Source organism: Rhinolophus ferrumequinum, chromosome 13 (genome assembly GCF_004115265.2).
Source record: "Rhinolophus ferrumequinum isolate MPI-CBG mRhiFer1 chromosome 13, mRhiFer1_v1.p, whole genome shotgun sequence".
NCBI lineage: Eukaryota > Metazoa > Chordata > Mammalia > Chiroptera > Rhinolophidae > Rhinolophus > Rhinolophus ferrumequinum.
The window spans coordinates 6480805-6493759 of record NC_046296.1 but is presented as its reverse complement, the minus strand read 5'-3'; the positions used below and the strand labels follow the sequence as shown (position 1 = coordinate 6493759).

Below are 12955 nucleotides of genomic sequence, written 5' to 3'. Positions count from 1 at the left end.
GCACCATGTTAAAATTAATCCTGCTACAGCTTGTGTTAGTAATTTTGAAGAACAGTCTCCTAATTACACACAAAACAAATAGGGGGAGAGAATGAGCCACACCAGAGGGACAGTGATTCGTAGCCTGGACTGGTCTGGCCCAAAGCGGGTGACACGGTTCATGGCAGCAGATATCACTTCACACCAAGTTCCCCATCTAACATGGCGCAACTCAGTTTCAGTTGTTTTGGCCTTGTTACACTAGAGAAAGATTACAGGTCACACTGTCGCTATTTTCTAGCACCAGAATTTGTGGCATTCGTGGCTTCAGCAACATGGAAAAAATACATGCAATGAAACAATATTCTTAGCTCCCAAATATTCCTTCAATAGATCATAGATCGCACACTCATAAACCCAACCCATGTCTCCCCCGTCTGCAAAATAACTGTACAAGGAACCTCCATCCAGCCTCCTCCCTTCTGACACAGTGTGGGAGGAGCCTGCAACATCTAACTAGTGATCTGGGTTCTCCTGGCCTCAGGCCGTGTCCTTTGTTTCTAGGAGGTGAAATATATAAAGGCTGATTTAAGGTTTTAAAAAATTATTCAGGGTTTGGGATGGGTTTGGATCCTCACTCAAGTGGCTCCACATTTCAAAAGGAAGACCAGGTTAGGCAATTATTCAGATCGATGAAGCCACCGGGTCATTTAATCACCCTGAGGTAATCTGTGACTTGGACCGTGCTCCTGGGGCCATTTATCTGCCTCTTCCCTGCTGTCTGAACTCTCCTTCACCCCAGCCCACCAGCCCTGGAACAGGACGTGATGCCTCAGTTAAGGAGGAACAATCACACTTGGGCCCCAGAAAATGTCTACAGGGGCTGCTTCCGGTTCTTCTGCTTGAGGTTCCGCACAGCTCACCTCCACCCCTGGCTAGCTTCCATGTGACTGCCACAATCTCTTGCTAAACTGCATGCAAAATAAGAGGGTGTTGCAGAAAGTTCTAAGCCTGCCTGCCATGCAGTCTGATATCATCTCCTAATCTCTCCCTTTATCTTCCCTTCAGCCACTTTGGCCCCCTGGCTATTCCTCACACATGCAGGTTCCTCTCTCACCTGAGAGACTTGGTGCCCACAATTCTACTGACTGCCTTTCCCTCAGATACCTGCATGGCTGGACCTCTTAGCCACTCCCACTCAGCTCAAACATTACCTTCTCTGAGGGATATGTGCCAACAATCCCACTGAACAGTGCAACCTGCCCCTCTGCAATTTCAACCCCCCTTGCCCTGCTATAATTTGTCTTTTCTCCGAAGGCACGTATCTCCTTTATCATTATAAAATTAATTTTTAACATAAATATTAATATTCTTTGTTCTGAATTCTCCTCTGTTTGATATTAATATAACCAATCCAGATTTCTTTTGATTAGTATGAGCATGGGAGCCAATCCTCATCACTCACAGATTCCATATTTGCAAATTTGCCTACTAGGTAAAATTGCTTTGTAACCCCCAACCCCCAGATCAATATCTGTGGTGCTTTTGCAGTCATTCTCAGACATGCACCGATTAGCAAAAAATTTGAGTCATCAATGCATATGTTCCCAGCTGAGATGCTGCAAGATGATGCCCTGCTTTCTTATTTCAGCTCATACAGAAATGCCCAGGGACAGAGAAAGCAGGGGCAAGGGCCGTGCAGTGCAGGAAGCTCCATCACTAGGGCAAGCTGAGTAGGTTTGAATCTTGACTCTGTCACCTGTTAGTGGGGAGGCCTCAGGAAAGTCACTTAACACTTCCAAACCTCATTTCTCTTTTGTAAAATGAAGAAAATGGAATCTACTAGGATGAGTTGTTTTCAGTATTTAATATTATAATCCATGTGACATGCACATGCATATTTCACTTAGGAGCAATACCGTGTTTCCCCGAAAATAAGACCTACTCCGAAAATAAGCCCCAGTTAAGATCGTCAGCCAGATGGATGCATTTAGTACGTTATGACGATGTTCCAGAAGAAGGTGACATGACTGTATTTGAATAAATGTAGATTGTTGTACATGAAAAAATAAGACATCCCCTGAGAAGAAGCCCTAATGCGTCTTTTGGAGCAAAAATTAATATAAGACCAGTCTTATTTCGGAGAAATACAGTAGTTCAGTATTCATGAATTCAGTGTTCATGGAAACTATAAAACATAATTATTATGACTAATGAGAATTGACTGTATATCTTGTTCTATCCTTTTAACTTATTTGTATTTTTATATTGAAAGTATTTAAATCTGTTTCCTGCCCACAGCATTTGGTTGGGTCTTGTCTTTTTTTAAAACAATAACTAACAATCTCTGCATTCTATTTGGGGTTATTTAGACTATTTACATTTAATGCGATTATGTATATAACTAGTTTTAAACCTTCATTTTACTACATGTTTTATATTTAACCCATGTATTGTTTGTTCCCTTACCGTCTTTTGATGTCTTCTTTTGGATTAACTGGAAGTCTTGTGATTCCATTTTATTTCCTCTGTTACCTTATCTGCCATAACTCTCCATTTTTGTTTAGTGATTGCTTACATCTTTAATTTATCATAGTCTACTGACAAGTGATTCCATAACGCTTCCCATATAGTAGAAGAATATACTTACAATACCTTACAATAATATACAGTACTTCTATTTCTCCCCTCCCAACCTTTGTGCATTTGCTATTATACATTTTACTTTTATATATGTTTTAAATTCCAAACTGCATTGTTTTTATTTTTGTTTTAACACTCAGTTATGTTTTAAAGATATTTAAATAAGAAAAATATTATATATTTATGTACCATATTTCCCTGAAAATAAGACCTAGCCAGACCATCAGTTCTAATGCATCTTTTGGAGCAAAAATTAATATAAGACCCAGGATTATATTATATTAATTATATTATATTATATTATATTATATTATACCCAGTCTTATATTATAGTAAAATAAGACCGGGTCTTATATTAATTTTTGCTTCAAAAGACACATTAGAGCTGATGGTCCAGTTAGCTCTTATTTTCGGGGAAACACAGTAAGTAGATACCATTTCTAATGCTCTTCATTCCTTTGGTAGACCCATATTTCCATCTATTATCATTCTCCTTCTTCCTAAAGAACTCTGTTTAACATTTCTCATAGTGTGGGTCTATTAATGATGAAATCCTTTAGCTTTACTATGTCTGAATAATTATTTTGCTTTCATTTTTTGTGTTGTTACTAATAAGATGTATTTTTTTCTTTTTATTAGTTTCAGGTGTACATAACAATGTAATAGACATTTACACCCCTCACAAAGTGATAATCCCCCACCCCCACAATCTACTACCCCTCTGACATTGTATATAGCTGTTATAATTCCATTGACTCGATTCCCTATGTTGCACTCCACATCCCGTGATTGCTTTCATTTTTGAAAGCTATTTTTTTCTGGGTATAGAATCCTAACTTGCCATATTTATTTCTTCCAGTACTTTCTTCAGTTCTCAAATGTTTTCTCACCGGAAGGGTTCCTGACAAGAAATCTGCTGTCATCCTTATATATTTTTTTCCGACTTTATGTATCTTTTTCTCTGGCTGCTTCTAAGATTTTCTGTGTCACAGAAAAAATTATTTTGAACAATCTGATTAGATTTTGCCTTGGTGTAGTTTTCTCCATGTTTCTTAGGCTTGGGATTCACTAACTTTTGTTGATCTGTGAGTTTTCAGTTTTCATCAAATTTAGAACAATTTTGGTCATTATTTCTTTAAATAATTTTTCTGTCTCACAACTTTCTCCTCTAATTTGAGGACTCCAGTCACATGTATATTAAGCCACTTGAAGATGTCCCATTCCTCACTGATGCTCTGTTCATTTTTTAAAATTCTCTTTTATCTCTGTGTTTCATTTTTCATAATTTCATTGCTGTATCTTCCAGTTCACTAATATTTTCTTCAGCAATGTGTAATCTGTCATTAATTCCATCAAGGATATTCTCGATCACACACACTGTAGTTTTTATTTCTAGAAATTTGATTTGTGTCTTTCAAATATCTTGTCTCTACTTAACTTTCTAAGCATATGGAATGAAATTGTAATAACTGTTTTAACGTCTTTGTTTGCTATTATAACCTCTGTGTTGGTTGTGGGTCAGATTGATTGATTTATCTCTTCATTGTCAGTCATATTTTCCTGCTCCTTTGCATGCCTAGAATGATAGCACTGACAGCACTTACCCTTTCTTTCATTCTTGTCCTGGCTCTGGGTATTTTCCTCACATGCATATGCTGATTAGTTGTCATTCTACTACTAAAGAGGGATGCTCTGCATCCTCTGGGGTTTTCCCTCCCTCTACCACAGACGGGAGCTTCCCTCTCATGGAGGTCATTGGCTTTCTAATATCTAGTGTGTCACAAACTATTATTTTATAAATTTATCTGTTTTGTTTGTTTGCTTGTCTTAGTTGTTTCTGGTGGGAGGGTAAATCCTGTCCTCACTACTTTATCTTGGCTGTAAGCTGAAGTCTAGCTTTGATACCACCCAGCAATTCCACATCTGGGTATTTATCCAAAGAAAACAAAAACACTAATTTGAAAAGCTCCATACACCTCCACGTTAATTGCAGCATTATTTACAATAGCTAAGATGAAAGCAAGCTAGGTGTTCATCAATAGAGCAATGGATAAAGAAGATGTAGCATATACACAATGGAATACTACTCAGTCATAAAAAAGAATGAAATATTGACATTTGGGAAAACATGGATGGACCTAGAGGGTATTATGCTAAGTGAAATAAGTCAGACAGAGAAAGACAAATACCATATGATTTCACTTATATGTGGAATTTAAAAACACAAAACAAATGAGTAAACAAAATAGAAACAGACTCATAGATATAGAGAAAAAGCTGATGGTTGCAGACGGGAAGGGGGTGGGGGGATAGATAAGGTGAAGGGGAATAAGAGGTACAAACTTCCAGTTATCAAAAGCAAAGTCACAGGGATGTAATATACAGTGTAGGGAAAACAGTCAATTCTATTGTAATCGCTTTGTGTGGTGACAGATGGTGACTAGACTTACGGTGCTGATCACAATGTAAGAATATAAACACTGATTTACTATGTTGTACACCTGAAAATAATATAATATTGTATGTCAACTATACTTTAATAAAAAATAAAAATAAATGAATGAAAGTAAAAGAGAGTCTAGCTTTATCTTTTTAGATACAAAAATCGGATTATATCTATTATTTAAAACCCTCCAATATGCTCCCTTGCCCTTAGGATAAAAACTGAAATTCCTTGACATGGTCTAAAAGAACTTTCACGCTCAGCTTCTGGGCACCTTTTCAGCTGTACCACAAGGTACTCATCCTCTTGCTTTCTTTGTTCTTCCCCGGTGACCTGATTTTTGTTTTCAAACGCACCAATTCTATGCTGGCCTCATTCTCACCTCACCCCACTGCTGCATGCTAAGTTCCTACTCATCTTTGAGGTCTAAAAGTAAATTTTGTCTAAGCAGAGAAATTGTCATCGGCATACTATACTTCTCCTCCCATACCTTTGGTTTCAGCCACATCAAACTAAATGAGGTTACCTATAGTAGGGACTCTGGTCCTTCTCATTGTCATACCTGTGCCCTTGCTGGTCCCTCTGTCAGAACTTTCTTTCTGCCTTGTCTGCTCAGATAATTCCCATTTGACCTTTAAGAATCAAGGCAATACCACCTACTCCTGAAAACTTTCTGTAAACCTCTCCCTACCCCTCTCCTGCTTTCCTCCCAATCTGAGTGCAATTATCTCTTCTCCATGCTTTCTTAATACCCCACGTATACCTCCACCATGGTGCTTTTCAAAATCAATTGAAAGAGCTTGTTTTCTTGTTCTTTTCTCTAATTGGGGGTAGAATTGGGGTCTATCTGGTCCCTTCTCTGCATTTTCAGACCCCAGCAGAGTGCCTTGCGTGTATCAAGCTCTCTTTCAGCGCCTTTTTGCGGATGAATATATGACTGTATAGGGCTCTTGCCCCTGCTAAGCACTGATATGAGGATGTGTGGACACTGGTACTTTACAGGGAGAGCTCTGCCCTTGGAAAAAGGAGCTACATTAATCAAGTAGAACAAATCATATTGGGTGCTCTGGCCAATGCAATTAAGCCTTTGTCAAACTGCCTGACTTTGGCTCGAGATGAGAACATTGATGAAATGCCTCTCAACTGCCTGGGTTGGGGTCTGCTGAAATGGCCAATTACTGCTGTGAACAATCCATTACTTGTACTGTCAACAGTGTTTTCTCTCTCTCGAAATGCAGAGTGAAGTGGAAAATGCTGTGGGAACTCAGTGGCATTTAATTTACTGATATGACATGGTAGAAGCCATTCTTTAACCTGGCTGTGACAGCAATAGTGTGGGGACAAGCATTAGGTTGGAATGCACTGGGGAAGCCCTTTTAACCACCCTGTGCCTCATTCTTCCCATATGTAAAATTAAACTGATGAAAGAGAATGCTTGTCACACCATGGTGGTTACTATGGTGATCGATGACTGAGACACAATGTTGCAGTGCCCCTAGCCATGCCAATTTCTTCTGATTCTGCTTGTTATTCTATACAGGGAGAAATGACTGGCAGGTCTCATTTTCTTCTTTGAATTGGAGAGTTGCTAGCAAGCTGTGGCATGGAAAGGCTGTTATACTGGCATCTTGTGCAGATAACCCAGGGCTGCTGTGCTGGGATGTGCAGTCTTGGTGAGAAGCAGGGCTGCCTGATCTTTCTATGTCATGGTGCACATACAAATATTTGTGTGGTAGGCTGGGGGAATGGATAAAATGTTTATAACTGGAAGGGACCTGGTTTGGACGTTAGGTGCCCCAGGTCCTGCCCAGGTGCTCCAAGGGTCAAGATCAGTATTTTGGCATGGAGTACCAGTCTGAAAGCTCTGCTGTAGATTTGCTTAATCACTTGGCTACACGAGGGCTGTATCCCCAACTAGAGGCTCCCAGAAAACACTGTCAAATGAACTTAAGGTAGGGTAGAAGCACAGCTAAAAGAAGGCAATGGCTGCGGCGAAAGAGGTCAGGCACCAGAAAATGTTGCTGCAGACTCTTTCAGTACAAAGACAGCTAGTTCTTCCCCAGGGCCCCGCAGGCCAAAGCGGCAAAAACACAGAACTCACTCTTGGCTAATTTAAGGGGAAAAAGATACATATGAAAGACAACGAGGCACTTACAGAGTCTCTGAGATGACACAGTCAGTCTCGGAGGCTCTACAGCCAGCAAGTGCCAGGCTCAACCACAAGGCTTCCCCGGTGCAAATCCCATGACTGCTGGACACGGACACAACCCAGCCTGAGGCTGGACACCGGGCACCAGAAGTCCACCCTGCACCTACTGATGATGAGGCACTGCCTGCTGCCCCCGAGAAGTCCCTGGATGTTTTCACCACCACCTTTACCCCCCAAAGGGATCCGTATGGCCTCTCATGTTTTTGTCTTCTGTGTGGAGTCTAGATCAAGTGTCTGCACTTTAGCTGCAAGGCAGGCTGAACGAGCAGCGTGGGCATTCTATCACAGCAAGTGGGATTTATACACAGGATGGGAGCCCCCCTTAGGGAGGCTGTTCCAAATCAGCCAGTGGGCCACAGTGTGACCAGCACCCACTGCACCTCTCAAAGCCACAGGTCATTATCTTCCCCCATAAACCAGTCCCCTTCTGGTCTCTTCTATGTCAGCAGATGCCATCGTCATTCTCCCCATCAACGGGTTCCAGAAACCTGGAAACTGGACTTGGTTCCTTACTCTCCTTGAGCACTTACATCCAAACCATCCCCAAGTTGTAACAATTCTGTCTCCTAAATATCTCATTATTTTGTCCCAATTCTGCAACGCCACTCACTGGGTCCAGGCCCATGGTCACCTCGGCAGAACAAGGCCGTTCTCCCGGCTCCCAGCCTCAGGCTGTCCCACTCCCCCTCTTCTCCCTGCTGTGCCTGGTGATATCTGGTAAGTGTCATCCCTCTGACTTCAAATCCCGTGGTGGGTTCCCAGTGCCTTTAAATGAGAATTCAACCCCCAGATTCTATGTTTCCTTCTTTGACTATCATGCCATCTTACAGAGGAAGACACTGAGGCCACAGCTATAACAGCAGCCCCAGGATTAAAAATAGGTCTCCCTGCCTCCCAAGCTCGTGCCTTCAACCAGGTCTCCATCAGGTGTCTTTACTGAATTGCTTGCAGCTGGTTGAATAAGACTGCGCTTTCTCCCACTTTTGTTTGTTTGACTATTCCTTTCCTCCTCCCTCAAACGATGCCCTTCTTTGTTCCCCTACCTGAGTGCTACTTTGCTGCTCATTCTGGGATCAACCGCTTCTGAGGAGCCTTTCCCACTCTCCCCGCCCCCATCACCAGTGGCCCACATCATACCCTCCTCTACAGCACCCACAGCCCTCCTAGCAGGCAGCCTCTGAGAGCTGAGAGCGGGGACATGTCCTATTGTGTTAGTGGGTACGCTGACTCAAGCTGGTTTGTATCACATTCAAGGGTTCCTCCTGCCACTTGTAAGCCCAGATTGGCCCAGACCTTCACCAAAGAGTAAGCGGGGGGCGAGCGGACATCTACCTCCCACCCTCCTGTCCCATCAACCGTGCCTCCGGAGGACATGTGGCTCCTCGCTGCGCTAAGTATTACCTTGACTTTTCATCATCAAGAGGCTGCTTTCTGGAGCACTTCTAATGAGTCATTTTCTGGTTGACTAGATTCTAAAAAGTAGTATATTTTATTGCTCCAAAGAATTTACATTCTTTTTGTCCTTTAAGCTTTACTTTGAGAAGAAGAGATGATTTCTGAGAGAATAAGTGTCATGCAGGGACTGAGCTCCCGCTAACTGCACAAGAACGCAGGACATGGCGAGGCCAAAAAGGAACACCCACGGAGCCATAGACAGGGGAGTCATACCACTATATCCTCGTTGGCGCCTGGTCAAGACACAAAAGCAAACATCCACAGTACCCGAATGCGGGGTCTTCCTTCACCCCAGTCTTGCTGGCGGCCGGGCAAGACACAGGAAGTAGGATCAACACGATCCACAATCTGCTTGCTAACTGCAATCCGTGCTTGCTGGCTCAGCCATGGCAGTTAGATCAGTGGCTAATGGCTAACCGGTTACAACTGATGGCCAACTAGTCACAGCTGATGGCTATCTACTACCCGGCCAGCACCTTTCCACGTGAGGCCGAGAGCCTGGAAACAGCTCTCTGGGACTTTGTCCCCACAATAAGGTTGGGGTGGGAAAAGGAATTCTGTGTCATATAAAGGAAACGCAGAGTTCCATCCTTCCATCCTGGTTCGTTTCATTGCATGGTGACAACGTTGCTGGCTCTATGGTTTCAGAAGGTTACTGGTGTGAGCTCCTGAGAGTGTCACCTGGGTCAAGCCCAGCACTTCTTATTAGCTCAGTGCTAAGCTTCCAAACAAGGTGCGTTTACCTTCTTCATGCCTGTAAGATCCCCCCCATAATTTCTCTTCATTTCACACCATACTGGGAGCAAACGGATTTTCCTTAAATCATGTCAGCCTGTCTACTGATAGTGCTGGCATGAAAGATCATTGACCATCACTCCTTCCGGCCTCAGAGCATTTCAGAAAGGGAATTCTCTGGATCTGCATCTCCTCAGCAGCCCTGGCCGTGAGACACTGCCTAATTGGGAAACTGGTAAGTGCCCAGCCCACGAAAGGCCTATGAGGCCGACTGTTGGACAGTGGTCCAAAGGTACCACTGTTAACCTTATTAGTCCATGCAGTCCTCTTGCTACATGAAATGTATACATATTTGTAAATTCTCCCATCCATTGCAGCTGTCAGCACAGGGTAATATGATTCAATAAATTTCCTGGAGATCAGCAGAGGTTGACGATTACAATAAGGAAATACAACTCACCCCCCTCCAATCCATTCCCCTCCGCGTTCCCACCATGCACTTCTTGAGACCTGGGCCAAAGTGTTCCCACAATTTGTGTACCCAAGACCCTACCCCCCGTCAAATTTTCTGGAGGACTGAGTGCCCGAAAGCCTGGTACGTACCTGTGGGGACAGTGCTCCGGGCTTGGCTGGCCACCGGCTGGGCCGAGTGCCGCAGACAACTGCCCATCGGAGGGGAGGCTGCCTGGGCCTGGGCCTGGGGTGTGGTGAGGGGAAGGGCGGGCCTCGTGGCAGTGGCAGGGCTGCTCAGACTTCCACCGCCTGGGTGGATGGTTGTGGCCATTCCTTTGGCCAGTGGAGACCCTCCAACCACATTATTCCGGGGTGGCCCTGCCCCTCCTAAGGGAGCCCTGAGGAAATGAAACAGAATGCATTCAGTGAGATGAAAGCACACCATCCAGGCCACTGATAAAGGCCTGCTCTTACATACTGGCTCTGAGAGGTAAAGGCCACACGGCCCAGGAGACAAATCCTAAAACAACGCCAAGATAATCCTTGTAGGTAAACAATAACCAGAGCACCAGCTGAGAAGGGCACCCTTTATAAAACCTTCATGGAGGCTGACTCTCAATGTAAATATTCAAGAACTGGCAAAAGAACCCTAAGAAACAGGCATGATTCCAATCAATGAAATATTTTGTACCAGAGCTACTGCTTTGACTCATTCTAATAAACAGCTGTGTGTCTCCAAACACATCCATAAAGAACGGGTGACTCAGTCATATCCCAAGAGGCTTGGGCACCTCTGGCAGGTGGTAGGAAGCAGTGGCAAGAACCCACTCCCTCTGGACACGGCTGCCTTCTTGTTTCTGCCGGCCTCTGGGAAAGGGACAGACAAACCACGTCCCACTAAGGGATGTCAGTGAATTTGCAGTTTTATACCAGAAAATAGACGCCCTTTCACCCCAAGGTTTCCAGAGGAAACCAGTTTAGAGTGTTTAATAAATATAAAAGGAAAAGAGCAACTTGGAAAATGAGCTTTTAACTTTCACAATACACATAGTTGCACTAAAGCCACACACTCGCTGCGGGAGTGCAGAATACAGTAGTCGGGCTTGAAAGCTTCTGTGGGTTCAGTTTCAGGGGACCAGAATGTCTTCCATTAGTCCAAGAGCTCAGTAATCTCCCTCGTTGTCCCCTCAGGATCTCAGTCGTGAGATACCAAAAGCCACAGGTGTAAGAGAACAGGCACTGCCAGGCCCATGGCTCCTCAGCCAGGTCAGAGGGCCCCCTCTCTGTGTGGCTTGGTACCAGTGGGGTGTGAATTCATATGGGGAAGAGACCTTACAGCATCCATTCATGCTTTTGCAGAACAGCTGTGGGGAAAAGGACTCGGCTGGCCAGGGACCACAGGTAGCACCTCCTTCTGTAGCGCTTAGAGCTGCCCTGGAATTCACTTCCGGCAAGGAACTCTGTCAGCGGACTAGCCAAAAACATGGAATATTTTTTATCACATCTACTACCTGTTGAACTCACTTTTACCCTAGGAAATAATTTTTAAAAATTAAATAAAGGGGGCTCACAAATTAAGGGCTTCCCAAGGAAGGGCCATCATATGATCCGAGGTGCGAGCCCACCTCCAGGCTAGCACTGCCCCTCGGCTGCTTTGAGAGGTAAGGATCAGTTTAGCCATCAATGCAAGGTCTAAGCGGCATTTCGTTTTTTTCACGGCAGTCTTATTCCAAAGATAGCATATACCCAAGGGCCATGTCTTCAGTTTTTTTGCATGTCCTGGAGTGTTAACACAGAGCTATACCCATAAAGGGTTTCGATGAGTAGGACTGACTGAAATAAAATCAAGCAGTGGACCCCTCATCTCAATGGAAAATTCTCAGACAACTGGATTTTTAGTAAAATTTTTAAATTGCTTTTTCTAGTTTATAAAAATAATGTAACAGAAAATTTGTAAAACACAGGAAATCACAAGGAAGAAAAAAATTTTTTAAATTACCTGTAATGCTACCTCTTAATAACAACTGTTAACTTTTGGGAATACAACATTTTTCCTTTACATATACATGCATATGCATGTTTTGTGTACATGCACACTGCTGTACTCGTACTGTACACAGGCATACACCCACTTCACCCACACAACACACTCTTGAGATCTCGCTCCTCTTGGTGACTTCCCGTGCCCCCTGAGTGCCACTGCCCTGCCCCCTGAGTGCTACTGCCCTGACTCTAGCTCGTTCTGTTCCCATCCTCTCCCCTTGGTAGCCAGTGTGTGTTCAGGGAAAGACAAGCGAACCTAATCCAGAAGGTGAAGTGCTTGCTACATAGAATCCTTGTTCAAGGGGACTCCGAGCTCACGGCCGAAGCCCACCGGCAGGTGTGCCCTGGCTGTCTTCTGAACTGTGTTTTTGGGTGGTCCAGACACAACCTGACGTCTAGGCAGTGACGACATCTACAGGGGAATGCGGGGCATCCTCCCTCCTCTCCCAGGCAGTGACTAACGACTCACCTGGAGGCAGGTGTCACGTAGTTTCCTGGGAACACTCCAGAAAGCCCAGTCCTCAGGGATGTCCCCTTGAACCAGCCGTCCTGACACTTCTCAAGGACACGGTACATCTCACCCTTGCGCAACTCCAGCTCGTCATTCTTCTGGGGCTTGTAGGCGTATAGCGCCAGGTACCTGCAGGCAGAAGAAGCAAAGGCAAGGATAAATGGTGGCTGGCAGGATGGCCATAGGACCACTGGGGGTCACCCGGTTCACATGTGAGCTCATCTTTGGAAGAACCTAACCTAAAAAGAGTACCTGATGCCTGTAGGGGAAGGGGGTGGGGGATGGGGGGAGGCGGTACTTGCACACACAGCATCTGACCTGCTCTTCTGAATTAACAAGTGAGGTGGGGAAAGGCTGAGAGCTGCCAGGTCCGGGCGGGCACACCCAGGGAAGGGGTAGAGATGTGCCTCGTGATCCTAGAGCCCAGTTACTCCACAGCCCTGCGCTAAGCTGCACAGGTGCACACCTGGTACCACCTTCTGGT

The 12955-nt window shown here is 44.4% G+C and overlaps 1 protein-coding gene across 2 annotated transcripts in view; it reads right to left on the bottom strand.

Moving 5' to 3' along the window:
• Positions 1–12955, bottom strand: part of SH3RF3 (SH3 domain containing ring finger 3) — a 361536-nt gene that overhangs the window by 56322 nt on the left and 292259 nt on the right. For both annotated transcript variants that reach the window (XM_033125360.1, XM_033125361.1), the window contains 2 exons: positions 12430–12600; positions 10068–10315 (listed from right to left, as the gene is read on the bottom strand). In XM_033125360.1, coding sequence (XP_032981251.1) covers positions 10068–10315; positions 12430–12600 — 419 coding nt within the window. The remainder of the gene's footprint in view (positions 1–10067; positions 10316–12429; positions 12601–12955) is intronic.